The 17189-nt window shown below is 48.9% G+C and overlaps 1 protein-coding gene across 2 annotated transcripts in view; it reads right to left on the bottom strand.

Annotated features, from left to right (window-relative positions):
• The window catches only part of CWF19L2 (CWF19 like cell cycle control factor 2), a 167019-nt gene extending 156262 nt beyond the window's left edge, over positions 1-10757 (bottom strand). For both annotated transcript variants that reach the window (XM_090029890.1, XM_090029881.1), the window contains exon 1: positions 10616-10757. In XM_090029890.1, the coding sequence (XP_089886016.1) occupies positions 10616-10699 (84 nt within the window). In that variant the 5' untranslated portion in view covers positions 10700-10757. The remainder of the gene's footprint in view (positions 1-10615) is intronic.
• Positions 10758-17189: the final 6432 nt, after the last annotated feature.

Genomic DNA, 17189 nt, shown 5'->3' with positions numbered 1-17189 from the left:
CCTTAAGGGACCCCACTGGTCACAGGGCACCACAATAAGTGACTTCCATCAATCACAACCCTCTAGGTCCGACCACGGAGCCAATTTCCCAGCCAGCGGATCGTGGTGGAGCCAAGGCCACAACTGGCCAGTTTGGCCAAGACGGATACTAGATCAAAAGCTTTTTTGAAGTCAAGATATATGGCATCAATCTCTTCTCCCTTGTCCAGGTGATAGGTCACCTGGTCATAGAAGGAAATGAGATTGGTCAAACAAGACCTACCCGCAACAAACCCGTGCTGGCTATCCCTTAGGATGTTAGCCTGGGCCAGTCCATCAAGGATGGCCTCCTTAATAAACTTTTCTAAGATCTTCCCCAGGATAGAAGTCAGGCTAATGGGCCTGTAGTTAGCCGGATCCACTCTCCTCCCTTTCCTGAAGATCAGCACCACAATGGCCTTCTTCCAGTCTTCGGGCACTACACCAGAGCGCCAGGAGTTTTCAAAGATCCGTGCCAGGGGCTGGGCTATGACGCTCACCAGCTCCTTGAGTACCCTGGGGTGCAGATTGTCAGGGCCGGCTGACTTGAAGGTATCCAGCTTCTCAAGATGTTCCTTCACGAGGTCAGCATTTATGGAGGGTAGGGGATCCCCATCACCCAGATCTCCCTGTCCCATAGCAGGCATGGGCGTCCCATGGGACTGATGAAAGACTGACGCCAAGTACCTATTTAATAGGTTGGCTTTTTCCTGGGCGTCAGTTGTCAGTTGCCCCATCTGGTTTAGCAGGGGTCCAACATTGCCCTTGCTTTTCCTCCGGCTCCCCACATATCTGAAAAAGGACTTTTTGTTGTCCTTGATGCTTGAAGCTAGTTGGAGTTCAGTTGCAGCCTTGGCTTTCCTGGTTTGCTCCCTGCAGGACCGGACCAGCGCAGAATAATCCTCCTTGGAGGTGAATCCTGTCCTCCATCCTTTGTAGGCTTTCCTTTTTAGCCACAGGAGGTCCGCTAGGTCTCTGGAGAGCCAGGAGGGCTGCTGTGCCTTCTTGCTGCCTTTCCTCCATGTTGGAATTTAGCTTGTGCATTGAGGATCGCTTCCTTGAGAAGCAACCACTCTTCTTGAACTCCCATCTCCCTGGGGTCACGGTCCCTGAGGGCCTGACCGACAAGCCTCTTGAGCTTGTCAAAGTCGGCTTTTCTGAAGTCAAGGACTTCTGTGTTGCTGACTGATTTGCCAGCTTTACAGCGGATGGAGAAGGTGATCAGCTCGTGGTCACTGTCACCCAGCTTCCCATCGATCACTAGGTCGCTGATTAGGTTGTCCCCTGTAGCCAGTACCAGGTCGAGCAGCGCTTGCCTCTCGTTGGCCCATAGACTTCTTGAGTCAGGTAGAGGTCATCCACGCACGAGAGAGAGCTTTGTGACCGTCCTTGTTGAACCACATCCTGTTCAGATCCACCCACTTCTCTAACCTATCCAGGTCTGCCTGGATGCAGTTCCTGCCTGCTGGTATATTCACTTTACCCCACAGCTTGGTGTCATCAGCAAACTTGAACAGGGTGTACTCCACACCCTCATCCAAGTCACTAATGAAGATGTTGAACAGGACCTGCCCAAGGACTGAGCCCTGGGGCACTCCGCTGCCCACACCCTCCCAGGTCAACATCGACCCATCCACCAGCACCCTCTGGGTGCGCCCCTGGAGCCAGTTTGCCACCCATGTGACCGTGCATTCGTCAGTGCCACAGTCCCTCAGCTTGCCCACCAGAATTGGGTGGGACACTGTGTTGAAGGCCTTCTGGAAGTCCAAGAAGATGACATCGACTTCCTCCTTTCCATCTAAGCTCTTTGTTACCTGGTCACAGAAAGAGACCAGGTTAGTCAGGCAGGATCGGCCTTGCACGAACCCATGCTGGTTACCCCTCAACATCACTTCCCCTGCAGGGCTCTCACAAATGTGGCCCTTGATAATTTTTTCAAAGACCTTCACCAGGATAGAAGTGAGGCTGACCGGCCTGTAGTTGCCAGGCTCTTCCTTCCTCCCCTTCTTGAAAATAGGGACCACATTGGCCCTTTTCCAGTGCTCAGGGACTTGGCCCCAGCACCAGAAGTCCTCGAACAGCCGTGCCAATGGCTCCACAATGACACCAGCTATGTGCATGATTTTGGTTTCAGGATAATGCTGTAAGGTTCTGTCACTTGTAATGGTGACTGTGAATACAACTGTTCCACTAACAATGTAAAGATCCATTCTCTAGCATCCTACTCTGTATTGCAAGGAAATAAAATTTCTAGTCTTTACCTCTTCTGCTCATAAACAGTTATAGAAGATGTACATTCTCCTCAAAGCATTTAGATTCTCTAGAAATAATTTACGATGCATTGTTTGTTTTTGCAAAGCTTTTTATGTTTGCCCTAAATGAGTTATGTGCATTTAAACTGAACTCTATACTCCATTTGTATTGTAAGCAAACCTGAAGCTTTTTCTTTTTATAAGCTGAGTTGACCTGAAGGAAATTCTCTTGAGATCCTAGCATTAAATCATTCCTGCCTTTTCTTGCAACACGTAAAAATCCTACAAATGGAAAAGAATACAGATCTTGACATTTGCATTTGAAGTGAATAACTCTACACGTAATTTGTTTCTGCCATGATTCCCTCCCCCACTTCTCTCTGTGTCCAACCAGTGGGATAAACAAAACAGACAAACCAAAAAAAGGCAGATAAGGGTTTTAGTCCAGGTAAATGGAAATCTCTCACATAGGCTTCCTTTTCACAAGGCATCTTTTCTTCTTAATGTTTATCCCCTGTGCTTTGAGTTCTCTGTCAGAGACTCTTATTTTTTGTATCCTGTACAGCACTGAATACACTGGTACTGCTCTTTTCCTTTGTTATTCGATAGTGCCTGCGACATTTACCATGAGCTTATTTTAAGAAGAATTGGTGGTTATTACATTGCTTTTGTGAAGTTAGTATTTGCATTTTTATGAAAGCTCATATCCTCCCCAAATGTAGGCATATAGGTCAGTATAGATTATTATGGGGAGAATATAGTTTTACTTTTTCCTCTTAAATTACATACTGCCTTAAAAATGCTGGCTCTGCCACCTCATCATATATCATCGCTAGACTTAATAACATAAATTATAGTATCAAGGGTTTGTTCACCTATGTTATATATGCCACCACCTGATTACAGTGACCCTCTGCTGTCTGTGTTGGCCACAGAGGGCAGTCCTTATGTAAGGGAATGAATGGACTCCAGCTTGACATCAGTTCTAGAAACATAGTTTCATAGTTTGTAGGGTCGGAAGGGACCTCAGCAGATCATCAAGTCCGACCCCCTGCAGGAAAGAGTACTGGGGTCAAACAACCCCAGCAAGGTGTTCATCTAGCCTCCTCTTAAAAACCCCCAGGGTAGCAGCCAGCACCACTTCTCTTGGAAGTTGGTTCCAGATCCTAGCTGCCCTGACAGTGAAGTAGTGGCTCCTGATAGCTAGTCTGAATCTACCTTCTGTCAGCTTGTGACCACTATTTCTTGTCACTCCTGGGAGTGCTGGGGGGAACAGGGACTCCCCCAGTGCCTGCTGATCCCCCCTGACTAGTTTATAACAGGCCACTAGATCCTCCCTCAGCCTTCTCTTGTGGAAGCTGAACAGGTTCAGGTCCCTTAGTCTCTCCTCGTAGGGCCTGCCCTGCTGCCCCCGATCATGCGAGTGGCCTCCTCTGGACCCTCTCCATGTTGTCCACATCCCTCTTGAAGTGCAGTGCCCAGAACTGGACGGAGTTCTCCAGCTGTGGCCTGACCAGTGCCTCAGAGGGGGAGGATCACCTCCTTGGACCTGCTCGAGATGCATCTGTGGTTGCATGACAAGGTGTGGTTGGCCTTCCTGATTGCATCCCCACACTGCCAGCCCACGTTCATCTTGGCATCAATGACAACTCCAAGATCCTTTTCTGCCTCTGCACTGACGAGAAGGGAGTTCCCCAGCCTGTAGGTATGGTGCTGGTTGTTCCTCCCCAGGTGCATCACCTTGCACTTGTCAGTACTGAAACCCATCCTGTTTTCATCCTCCCACCCCTGTAACCTGTCCAGGTCCAATAGCAGCCTATTCCTCCCTTCTAGCACGCCCACTTGCCCCCACATCTTAGTGTCGTCTGCAGTTTGAACAGGGTGCTTTTTAGCCCCTCATCCAAGTCACTGATGAAGATGTTGAACAGTTCGGGCCCAAGGACCGAGCCCTGCAGAACCCCACTGTCCACATCCCTCCAGGTCGAAAATGACACATCCACCACCACTCTCTGGGTGCGGCCCTACAGCTAACTGGTGACCCATTTGACTGTGTAGGTGTCGACACCACAGTCCCCCAGTTTTTTATTGAGAACAGGGTGAGAGACAGTGTTAAAGGCCTTCCTAAAGTCCATAAAGACTATGTCCACCATGACACCTGCATCCAAGGATTTTGTGACCTAGTCACAGAAGGCCACCAGGTTGGTCTAACAGGACTTGCCTCTAATGAACCCATGTTGGTTGCCCCTAAGCATAAAACCTCCCCTGCTGGCCCCTCATGGACATCTGCCAGGATAATTCTCTCAAAAAGCTTACCCAGGACCAAAGTAAGACTAACAGGCCTATAGTTTCCTAGGTCCTCTTTACTCCCTTTTCTGAAAATGGGAACCACACTGGCCCTTTCCCAGGTCAAAAAGAAACAGCCAGTAGAAGCTGATGCAGGAGCCAAGCAAGGATCACTGGCTATTCAGCAAACTTTTGACAGCTGATTCATCTGAAGCACTGGAACTGCTGAAGCGGATGACCAGTCTTTTTACCTTACTCCCTCTTCCCTTTCTAATATATCCATTCCTCAGTAAATCCATCCCAAAATAAAAAAAAAAAATTGTAGAAGTAGCATGATGTTTGCTACCACTACACTGTTTATTTTGTTACACCCTTGCCCTGACTCTGTGCATGTCTTGCCAATTTTGTTCTCATGGGTACAGTAGAGATAGTCCAGCCTCCTGACACCTGACAGGACTGATGTGGTCCTTTACCCCTGCAAGGTCTAGAGTTGCGTTGACTTAAGTAGGCTAAGAGTGCATCAAGTAGGCTAAGAGTGCATTCATGGAGTTTTGTGATGGTATGACCTGCTCTCTACAGAGAAAATATACAGTAACTTCCTGCCCGTGGGACGAGACTGGACTTGATGATCTTATAGGTCACTTCCAGCTCTCTGTTTCTATAAAAGGGTCTGATGCAGCTTGTTTTTCTGCAAGAGTCTGATGATAAAAGTGCTTGTTATGGATAAAAGGGTTTGTTATGGCACATTCCACCCACTTCTGAAGGAAACGGCTCCTGGTACCAAAAGGAAGAGGAAAAACAATGATAAAGTGAAGAGAAACCCCAAGTTGTTGATGAAAAACAGAAAATTGGCCTAACTGGTAGCTATGAGACCAAAGAACTATAAATATTACCCCCCACTTTCCCTTCCCTTCTCTCTCCTCCCCTTTTTCTTCTCCTCCTCTCCTTCCCTTTCCCTTCACCTCACCCTAGCAATGCCTGAGAACTGAAGACATCTGATCTCCCTTCAAGGAACTAGAGCCCACTTTGAGACACCTGGCCAGCGCTGGATGTGTGTATTAGGACTGGTAATATATAATTACTTGCTTGCTAAGATTGTATCTTGTTCAGATTACTGAAACTGCTATGATTATATCAATATGCATGCTTGTAGTTAATAACTTGTAAGGCTCAATACAACTAATTTATTAAGAAAATAAATGGGTTCTAATTTGGAGAAAGATAAATAGATAACTGGGTCCTCGGTTGGAGGGAACATATAGGTTCTCATTTGGAGAAACCTGAAGCACACTTTTAGGCAATATCTATCCTACTGTTTGCTCTCTCTCCATTTGAGAGAAGAACCAGATGCCCCCTGGTTCTTAGGGCAGTAGTGCCACGAGATCCTTTCAAGAATGCTGCTGTTCCCACGATGGCCAGGTAGAACTGCCCCACAAACCCTGTGCACAGCCGGATCAGGAAGGGCTTCAAACAAGCTGCACTCCTGCCTACATCAAGGTTATCTGATTAGCCTCAAGGAAACAGATGGGCCTGCTCCTGTCACAGCTCTTTCCAGTCCAATCTCAGACTGTATCTCCTGAAAACAAAGGCACAGTGGAGAGATGGAACTGTCCTGTGTACCTCTGTTTCCAGAAGAGACCAAGGAGGGCAGGTACAGAATAGGGATGGCTGTGGCAAGAGCATGTCTATCTGATTTAGGCTCATCAGATAATCAAAATGCAGCCAGGAGTGCATGCTTTTGCCACATGCCTGCCTGGTCTGGGTCCACACAAGGTACATAGGATAACTGCACTTGACTGCAGTGGTAGTAGCTCTCTGGTTGAGAGCCACAAAAGTAAACAGAGTGGCACAAACCCCCACTGTGATCTGGGGGGGTTGTAAGGAGTCATGAATGTTTTCTTGTGTTTATTTTACTGATACAGTATGTGGGGTCTCACTGGGAAGGCCATGTTATGCTATATTTACTTATGTCACTTTTCTTACTGTATAGATGGTGTTATGATGTCTGTACACATCTTTGTGTTTCTGTATATATCAAAGAACTGAGGGGTGCTTACTTGAGGATATCAGTGGGTTGGGCACTCAAGGCACTGCCTGCCTGTAATGGGGAAATCATCTCCTCTCTAGCAAAGTCATCTGTGAGAAAACACCGATCAGCCAGAAGAATGTCAGATGTCCCTGAAAGAGAAGTTTCTGGAGAATTCTGGAGACCCAAGAGAAACTGAGACAATGCTGATGGGGACAGGAGGGCAACGGGCAAGGGTGTTTATAAGGTAGCCAAGGTCTTCGGATTTTTTCCAGGCTGGAGAGGAGTCCAGGGCCCCAGCAGTCAGGGCTGGTAGCATCAGCAGGAAGGTTGATCCCTAAAAACGCTAGTTGTCATCTCAGGAAGACTAGAGTATAACCAGATAACACAGCAAGAATCTTTACCGGTCTTTTTGTTCCATCTCCAGGCCTATGGTCAGTTTTTCTTGTACAATTCTATCTTACTATAATAAACCCTTTTACTGTTTTACACACCTTACTCTCTGCCTGTGGAAGAGAGCAGTCTCCGGGCAAGAGATATTTTAGGCTAACTCATTCTATGGAAGGGGGCGTCCTAAAATTTGTTCCACAAACCAAAGGGGAGGCCACATAGGGCTGCCCAAGATTCTGCTGCTGCAGGTATGAGGTCCAGGATAGGGGCAGTGGAGCTGAGGTTTGCTGGAACAAGGAGGTATCCCAGGGCAAGCTTTGTTTGGTTCCTCAGGACAAGCAGCAAGATGGAAGGGAGAACCTTGGGGCTCTGGGGTATACCAGGAATGGTGTAAAAGGCAAATTGAGTTATGTGCAGGCTCTTAGCATAACTTTAGGTTTTTCCGGACTAAGCACTTAAATTGTACAGATAAGGCACTGGGAAAAGTAAGTGGTATGATTGGCACGGTGAGCTAACCAGGTACAGTAGTTTCCCTAAAAGGACAGGAAACCAAAAACAGGATTGGAGTACCTTATCTAAAAAGATGAGGTGAGAAATTTGATGAGAAAGTTACAAAAGTAGTGGACAAACAAAGAGACTCCATGGTTGTGTTGCCACCCTGCAGAGACAGAAGCAAACCTGAAATTATCACTTCAAGTAACAAGGTTACAAAAACTAACATCCCACACACCCAGCAAAGGATCTGAGGCTGATACCACCAAAGGTCACTGCTGTAAAGCCTGAACGAACCACTTGCCAGGTATTATTACCAAGATAACAAGCTTGTAATAAGCCTAGCGGTTACTAATAAAGTTCACTTGATACCAAATTGGACGAAGGGCAGTGTCAATCCTTTGGGGGTCTATGGTAAAAGGAATCCTGAGGGCAACAAATGTTTGTGACATTAGGCAGAAAAGCAGTGCCTCAAAATTCAAACACGCTTATAGAGGGTGCCCCAAATCTAAGAAGTTTGAGAAGCACTGGTTTAGGCTGTAATCTGTTTGAACAGGAACTGTGTTTATGCCCCATTTTAGGCAAGATTTTACATACTACTCTACTAATCATGACAAATAATATAGATGGCACACTTCATCAACGCTTTTTGCTACCTTTATCTAAAACTGATTTAATTAGCTATTAGATAAAAGCACCAAAAAAGCCTCGCTGAAAAGCCCATTCTATACAGCTGGGAACAAGTAATGCAATGCCTCTTCTGGGCACATGCTCGGCTTGGTGTAGGGACACAGAGTTTGAAGCACCGTTTAAAGTAAAGTTCAGGGTTGTGTTTTATTTGGGGAGGGGGGCTTGTCTGTAAGACGTGTTTGTTTCTGAATGGCAGAATGAAGAAAAGAACAGTCTTTTCAAGGGAAAGGCAGTGGCAGTAAGTAACAGCAGCAGATGAAGAGCCCTGCATACTCCTTGCAACCGTTCCCTGCACAGCGCATGCAGCCTTACTTTCTCCTCATTCCCCTCTCTCTACAAGGGGTCAAGCAGTATCATAGTAGCTAGAGTCGGAAGGGACCTAGGTAGATCATCTAGTCCGACCCCCTGCCTTGGCAGGAAAGAGCACCGGGGTCAGATGACCCCAGCAAGGTGCTTATCTAACTTCCTTTTAAAAATCCCCAGGCTAGGAGCCTGCACCACTTCCCCTGGAAGCCGGTTCCAGGCCCTAGCCGCCCTGACTGTGAAGTAGCGCCTCCTAATATCTAATCTAAACTTACCCTCCGCCAGCTTGTGACCGTTATTCCTGGTCACTCCTGGCAGCGCACGGGGGAACAGGGACTCCCCCAATACCCGCTGATCCCCCCTGACCAGTTTGTAGCAGGCCACAAGGTCCCCCCTTAACCTTCTCTTGTGGAGGCTAAACAGGTTCAGGTCCCGTAGCCTCTCCCCATAAGGCCTGCCCTGCTGACCCCTGATCATATGAGTGGCCCTCCTCTGGACTCTTTCCATATCGTCCACGTCCCTCTTGAAGTGTGGCGCCCAGAACTGGACGCAGTACTCCAGCTGCGGCCTGACCAGTGCCGCATAGAGGGGGAGGATCACCTCCCTGGACCTGCTCGAGATGCATCTGTGGATGCATGACAGGGTACGATTGGCCTTCTTGACTGCCTCCCCACACTGCCGGCCCATGTTCATCGTGGAGTCAATGACGACTCCAAGATCCTTTTCCGTCTCCGTGCTGGCAAGAGGGGAGTTCCCCAACCTGTAAGTGTGGTGCCGGTTCTTCCTCCCCATGTGCAACACCTTGCACTTATCAGTGTTAAACCCCATCCTATTCTCATCCGCCCACTGTTGCAACCTGTCAAGGTCAGCTTGTAGCCTATTGCACCCTTCTAGTGCACCCACATCCCCCCACATCTTAGTGTCATCAGCAAACTTGAACAGGGTGCTTTCTACCCCCTCATCCAAGTCACTGATGAAGATGTTGAACAGTGCAGGCCCGAGGACCGAGCCCTGCGGAACCCCACTGCCCACGTCCTTCCAGGTCGAGAAGAACCCATCCACTACCACCCTCTGGGTGCGGCCCTCTAACCAGTTGGCGACCCATTTGACCGTGTGGGCATCGACACCACAGTCTCCCAGCTTTTTGATGAGGACAGGGTGAGAGACAGTGTCGAAAGCCTTCCGGAAGTCCAGAAAGACTACATCCACAGCAACCCCTGCGTCTAATGATTTGGTGACCTGATCGTAAAAGGCCACCAGGTTGGTCTGACAAGACCTGCCACTGATGAACCCATGTTGGTTGCCCCTGAGCATGCATTCCCCCGCAAGGCCCTCCTGGATGTGTGCCAGGATAATTTTTTCAAAGAGCTTACCCGGGATTGAGGTAAGACTAACTGGCCTGTAATTTCCCGGGTCCTCTTTTTTTCCCTTTTTGAAGATAGGGACCACATTGGCCCTCTTCCAGTCCTCCGGCACCTCACCAGAGCACCACGAGTGCTCATAGAGCCGCGCCAGGGGTCCCGCAATGACCTCGGCCAGTAGGTATACTACTGCTGCTGTATTTCCTGTAACATGTGCACCCTAATTTCCAGGTCCGGTTTTTATTTTGTTTGTTTTTAGAGGAAAGATGTTCGTATACATTAAAAAAATATGGCATTATCTAAGACTCGCACGTTACGGGCAACAAAAAAAGCACTTTGAAAGATTCCCACATACAACCTATAAGAAGGATCACATCAGAAAGCCACACAAAGCAGGGTCCTACCAGCAGCACCATTTATTAAACTGTCTCCTCAAGACAAAGACTTAGCGCCCACCCCTCCCGGCTCAGCTGTCATTCATAAAACACATTTTTCATGTCCCCAGTGCAGGTGAAACAAGGAACTGAAGTATGTCCAGCATACTCAGCATGAACGCAGTCCCCTCAGCAGCTGGCCCTATGCGGGGCAGGAAGGGCCGTGCCCTTCACATGGCGCCGCCCGCAGCTAGGAGGTCTCAGCCCACAAAAATAAACCCCCTTCCCACGCGTGCACACGCCCCTCGCAGGCCAGCGGAGAAGGGGAGGACAGCCGAGGCCCAGTGCCCCGCTTCAGGCAGGGCAGGGCAGGGCCCTCCGGCCGCCAGCCCCCAGGCCCAGTGCCGGGAGACCCGCTTACATCACCTGCAGCAGCAGCAACTCGCGCTCCCGCCGCCGCTGCTCCCTCCGCGCCGCCAGGCTCCGCTCGCTCTGAAACCCAGACGCCATCGCCGGGGCTCCCAGAAAGCGCCTCCGGACTGGGTTGTAATACGGCACTGCTGGGAAAGTGTCGCAACAGGGGCTGCTCAGGCGGGGAGGAGTCAAAGTCCTCCAGGAGCCGGGCGGAAGTGACACCCAAGCCCCGCCCACCGCCAGGGCGAATTCTGCTGGGACATGCAGGGAGGCAGAGAGAGCTGTGTAGTGTGGCAGTTGGGGTGGAGGCTGCTGCAGGTTCGAGCCCCTGCTCTGGAACTTGAAAGTTTCCCCCAGCACGTTAGACAGGGAGCGCTGACTGGGTGGGGTGCTTCGGTCAGGGATGATCCTGCCTCGACCCCGGGAGGTCCTCCCAGTCCTACTTGCATAGGGTCCTGTAAAGGTCTTAAAATTTAGGTTTGCCAGGTGTCAGGATTAGGCAGTCAGAGCTCGTGGGCAGAAGTGCAACACAATTTTTACAACAACAAAAAAACCAACCAAAACCTTTATTTGCAAGCTTTTGAGTACAAACACCCTTCATCAGACATTGGAGAAAAGATTGTAAAAGTTCTGCTGGGTAGAAATGAAAGTTTGTATTTCGTAGGATTTCCCAGAGGGGTCCGTAGATGGAACTGGTGTTCTGAAGGTAGGTCAGATGAATCAGAATTAATAAACTTTAATAAGCAACAGCCCCAGGGCTGTCTAGCGGTCACCCTGTCAGCCATGTATGTGTCATTTCCCCCCCTTACCACTCTAGCTCAGGGGCAGGGTGCCAGAGCATGGCACAGGAAGGTATGCCCACTTCAGGGTGGGCAATGGGGAAAGGGCCAGGGCTGCACTGCCACAACAAGGATTGAGCCCTTTGTGGCTTTCCTGCCATACTCCTCTGGCACACCAGCATTGTACAAGTTGAGTTTGTGGGGTTTTATTGGTGCTCTCCCTATAAATATTGCTGACCCCTGCTCTAGCAGTCCACAGCATGTTTCCTTGGTTTACAGGCAGCGGGCAGTGTTCAGCGAAAACCCCGCTGCATGGGCTCCCTCAGGGCTACCCCAACACTTTATTTGCTCCCACTCCACATACACAACTGGGCCCTGCATCTCCCATGGCAAAAATCCTGGGTGGGGTGCGGCATTGGGAGAGCACCATTCTACTCAACCCCTGGCCCTGTATACTACTGTGTACTGTATACTACAGGGCTGCCTGACTTCTATGGGCATTTATACACATAGTTTTTTGTCCCACAACATGCTTGAGATCTACCACTTTGGAGCAGACTTGATGAATTGAGTCTGCTCTGCATGTGAGCTGAGGCAAACTGTGCTGCATCGTGTGCGGTTGTATAAGTGGCAAAATGTACATCAGCGTGTAGAAAATGGTGGCAGTGGGCTTATGAACTAAAGCATCTCCAATGTGTTTTAGTTCAAAAGCACGTCACCACCATTTTCTCAGTGCTGATGCACATTTCGCTACTAATATAACTACATGTGGCACTTACATGTGTAGAAATGCCTGCGACTGGGCCAGGCTGCTGTAACAAAGACTCTTGAAAGAGGTATTCTAGCGTCCTCTGTAAGTGAGCACCTGAGGCAGGTGTTCCACTCCCTAGTTATACTACTGGTCTGTAAGGCAACAGACCCACAACAACTTTCTTCCTGATTTCAGAGTCACATAGTTCACTGTCTCCCAGATTATTCTGAAAGAAGGGAAGGAAATAAGAATGGAATTTTCTCAAGGGAGACAGACAGAAAATTTAACCTGTCAACCGTATTTTGACTTGTCAGCATTTTTAAACATGTTCAGTAAAACCAAAGAAAAGTCAAAAATAAAAAAGCTTCCACCCTTTCCTACTTCTATACATTAAAAAGAAAAAAAGAAGAACGTAGTATGTTTAAGATCTGCTGCAAGTCACCTTGATGATCAGCAAACCACCCCAGCTCTGTAAACTTATAGTTTCATAGTTTCTAGGGTCGGAAGAGACCTGAGCAGATCATCTAGTCCGACCCCCTGCCATGGCAGGAAAGAGTACTGGGGTCAAATGACCCCACCAAGGTGTTCATCTAACCTCCTCTTAAAGACCCCCAGGGGTCTCTTGGAAGTTGGTTCCAGACCGTAGCCCCCCTGACCGTGAAGTAGTGCCTCCTGATATCAAACCTAAATCTACCCTCTGCCAGCTTGTGACAGTTATTCCTGGTCACTCCTGGCGGTGCTCGGGGGAACAGCGACTCCCCCAATGCCTGCTGGTCCCCTCTGACTGGTTTATAACAGGCCACAAGATCCCCCCTCAGCCTTCTCTTGTGGAGGCTGAACAGGTTCAGGTCCTGTAGCCTCTCCTCATAGGACCTGCCCTGCTGCCCCCGATCATGCGAGTGGCCCTCCTCTGGACCCTCTCCATGTTGTCCACATCCCTCTTGAAGTGCGGCGCCCAGAACTGGACGCAGTACTCCAACTGCAGCCTGACCAGTGCTGCATAGAGGGGGAGGATCACCTCTCTGGACCTGCTCGAGATGCATCTGTGGATGCATCACAAGGTACGGTTGGCCTTCCTGACTGCCTCCCCACACTGCCGGCCCATGTTCATCTTGGAGTCAATGATGACTCCAAGATCCTTTTCCGCCTCCGTGCTGACAAGAGGGGAGTTCCCCAACTGGTAGGTATGGTGCCGGTTCTTCCTCCCCACGTGCTTCACTTTGCACTTGTCTGTGTTGAATCCCGTCCTATTCTCATCTGCCCACCTTTGTACCCTGTCTAGGTCTGATTGTAGCCTGATGCTTCCTTCTAGTGTGCCCCCATCCCCCCACATCTTAGTGTCATCAGCAAATTTGAACAGGGTGCTTTTTAACCCCTCGTCCAAGTCACTGATGAAGATGTTGAACAGTGCGGGCCCAAGAACCGAGCCCTGTGGAACCCCACTGCCCACATCCCTCCAGGTTGAGAAGGACCCATCCACTGCCACCCTCTCGGTGCGGCCCTCCAGCCAGTTGGCAACCCATTTGACTGTGTGGGCGTCGACACCACAGCCCCCCAGTTTCTTAATGAGAACGGGGTGAGAGACAGTGTTGAAAGCCTTCCGGAAGTCCAGGAAGATTATATCCACTGCTACTCCTGCATCTAATGATTTGGTGATCTGATCGTAAAAGGCCACCAGGTTGGTCTGATGGGACCTGCCACTGATGAACCCATGTTGATTGCCCCTAAGCATACAGTCACCTGCAGGCCCCTCGTGGATGTGTGCCAGAATAATTTTCTGAAACAGCTTGCCTAGGATCGAGGCAAGACTGACTGGCCTATAGTTTCCCGGGTCCTCCTTTTTCCCCTTTTTGAAGATGGGAAACCACGTTGGCCCTCTTCCAGTCCTCTGGGACCACACCAGAGCACCATGAGTGCTCGTAAAGCAGTGCCAGGGGTCCTGTAAAAACCTCGGCCAATTCCTTTAGTACTCTAGGGTGGAGATCGTCCAGACCGGCTGACTTGAATACCTCCAGTCCCTCCAGAAGTTCCCAAACTAGTTCCTCCCTACCCCTTGGCCCAGGTGTGCCTCCCCCGGGGCCCAAGGGGGGCCCAGCAGGGAGGTGGCTGTCCTGGTCTCTACTTAGGAAGACAGAGGCAAAGAAATCGTTAAACGTTAGCTTTGTCGTCTGGTGTGACGACCAAATTCCCCAACGCGTCATGCAGGGGCCCCACATTACCCGAGACCTTCTTTTTGCCCGCTATGTATTTGAAGAAGGACTCCTTATTATCCTTAATACGGGAAGCTAGCCCTAATTCCATCTCTGCCTTGGCCTTCCTGACTGCCTCCCTACATCCCCGAGCAACTGCAATATAGTCATCCCTGGTGATGTCCCCTTCTTTCCATTGGGTGTATGCCTCCCTTCTAGCAAGGAGACATTCCTGGATGCTCTTGGTGAGCCATGGAGGCTTGTGCCCTCCTGCTCCCTTTGATCCTCGTTGGGATTACCTTCCTTTGGGCTTGGAGAATCGTCTCCTTAAGGAGCAACCACTCTCCTTGGACACCTGGCTCCCCTCCCCTCTGGGACCTCAGCGCTTCCCCAACTATCCTCAGCTCGTTGAAGTTTGCCCTCCTTAAATCTAGGGCTGCTGCCTTACTGCAGGCCTTTGCCACCTTGCGCTGGATGGTGAATTCCAGCAGGCGATGATCAATATCACCCAGGTGGTCGAGCACCCGCAGCCCCCTCACCAGGTCATCACCCATGGCCAGCACTAGGTCCAGCAAGGCATCTCCCCTGGTGGGGCTGTGTTAGATGGGTTAGATGGAGGTCCTGCACTCTGTCTAAGAACCTACGTGAGCAGTCAGACCTGGCTGACTGTTCTTCCAAGCAGATGTCCGGGAAGTTCAGGTCCCCCATGACTACCACATCGTTAGCCTTCACTACCTCTGTGAGCTGACCCAAGAATTCCTGGTCAAGCTCTTCCCCCTGGTTGGGGGGTCTGCAGTAGACCCCCACCGTTAAGTCTCTTTCCCCTGGACTACCTTGTACTCTAACCCAAAGCACTTCAGAGTGCCCTTCCTCTGAGTCCTTACTAATTAATGAGGATGTGTATTCCTCCTTAATATAGAGTGCCACGCCCCCACCTCTCCTTCCTATCCTGTCCCTCCTATACAGCCTATAGCCCTCGACATTCACCGCCCAGTCATGCATTGAGTCCCACCACGTTTCAGTGATCCCCACTATGTCCAGGCTGGCGTCAGCTAGCAGGAGGGTGAGTTCCTCCTGCTTGTTCTTACAGAAAACAGACATGTTAATAAATGAAAAACTATATGCATCCATACCTTGTCTCCACTAGGGAGATACCTTTGTGAACCATTTCTCAATTTAAGGAGTATCTCTTTGTTCTCTTAAAAGGAGTTGCATAGTCAAATGGTGATTCCCATGGTAAGTTATCTTATAACCTTCCCTGCTACCACTTTTTTTTAGTGCTTTTTGTGATTTTTTTGTTCCATAGAATTGTGAAAAAGATATGTTTCCAGAAACTTTGATTCTGTACCATTTACCTCAAGTAGAGAATAAAGTTTCACCAGAAAAAAAAGATGCTCTCACTTTGAAAAAACAAAATTTGTTCACCACAGATGATAGTCCTGTGTGTTGCTGTGGGAGTTTTTGATCTGAATCTCAGCAACCTATTCTGAAACAATAACATAAAAGAAAAATCAGAGGCAACAAGGTGGCTAGAGAGTTAAGTGCATGGAAGCTAAAATGGACTGAATCTGATTCAGTTCTTAATTCGTTTATTTTTAATATACTCCATTTGTCAGTGTGTTACTTGTGTGTCTGAGAGAAAATGATAGCTCAGTTTGGGACAGGAATTTTCTGTGGCTGGTGAAATTAAAAAAGTCAATCTCATGAGAAATTATAGAAAAAAGCAGATGATACAATCACAGAGAAGGACATTTTTCTTCCATAGAAGTTTTACTAAGTTTCCTCCAAAGACTGAAAAGGTGGGTGTATATAAAATTCATAGAATCACATAAGTAGGGTCGGAAGGGACCGTGTAGATCTTCAAGTCCCACCCCCCACCTGGGAAGGAGAAAAACTGGGCTCAAATGAGTCCAGCCAGGTAGGCATCAAGCCTCTTCTTAAAGACCCCCAGGGTAGGAGCCAGCACCACTTCCCTTGGAAGTCGGTTCCAGATCCTAGCTGCCCCGACTGTGAAGTAGTTCTTGCGAATGTCTAATCTAAACCTACTCTCCAGTAATTTGTGTCCATTATTCCTTGTTATGCCAGGGGGTGCTAGGGGAAACAGTGTCTCCCCCAAACCCTTCTGGTCACCCCCAGTGAGTTTATAGACAGTCACCAGGTCCCCCCTCAGCCTTCTCTTGTGAAGGCTGAACAGGTTTAGTTCTCATAGTCTCTCATTGTAGGGTCTGCCCTGTTGTCCCCGGATCATGCGGGTGGCCCTCCTCTAGACCCTCTCAATGTTGTCCACATCCCTCCTGAAGTGGGGCGCACAGAACTGGATGCAATACTCTACCTGTGGCCTGACCAGTGTTGCACAGAGCGGGAGGATCACCTCCCTGGCTCTACTTGAGATGCATCTGTGGATGCACGACAAGGTCTGGTTAGCCCTGCCAACCGTGACCTCGCATTGTTGGCCCATGTTCATCCTGGAGTCAATAATGACTCCAAGATCCCTTTCTGCCTCCGTGCTCTCAAGAAGGGAGTTTCCCATCTTATATGTGTGCTGCTGGTATTAATTAAGTGCCACAAATTAAATGCCACCAAAATGATAATATACCATCTAACAGTGGAGCAGTCATCTCCACTGAGCTGGGTAAAGGGTTGAGTTGTGTAATAGCATATTTTACTTTTTTTAGTCAAAAAGAGTCCTTGGCACCGAACTTCAGCAACAAAACAGACTGTTTAACACTGATGACAGAAAGCTTCTTGTTAAATGAGAGTTTAGTTTTCAATAAAAATGAAACAGCAGACTGCTGTAAATCTAATGAAGATCCATCTATTGTTCCATATTTGATATCAAACCATGTGTTATCTAACACTAAGCAATA

The sequence above is a fragment of the Crocodylus siamensis genome, chromosome 1 (genome assembly GCF_052110815.1).
Source record: "Crocodylus siamensis isolate JL-2025a chromosome 1, ASM5211081v1, whole genome shotgun sequence".
Taxonomy (NCBI): Eukaryota; Metazoa; Chordata; order Crocodylia; family Crocodylidae; genus Crocodylus; species Crocodylus siamensis.
The sequence above is the reverse complement of the archived record's forward strand: the minus strand, read 5'-3'. Positions and strand labels throughout refer to the sequence as shown.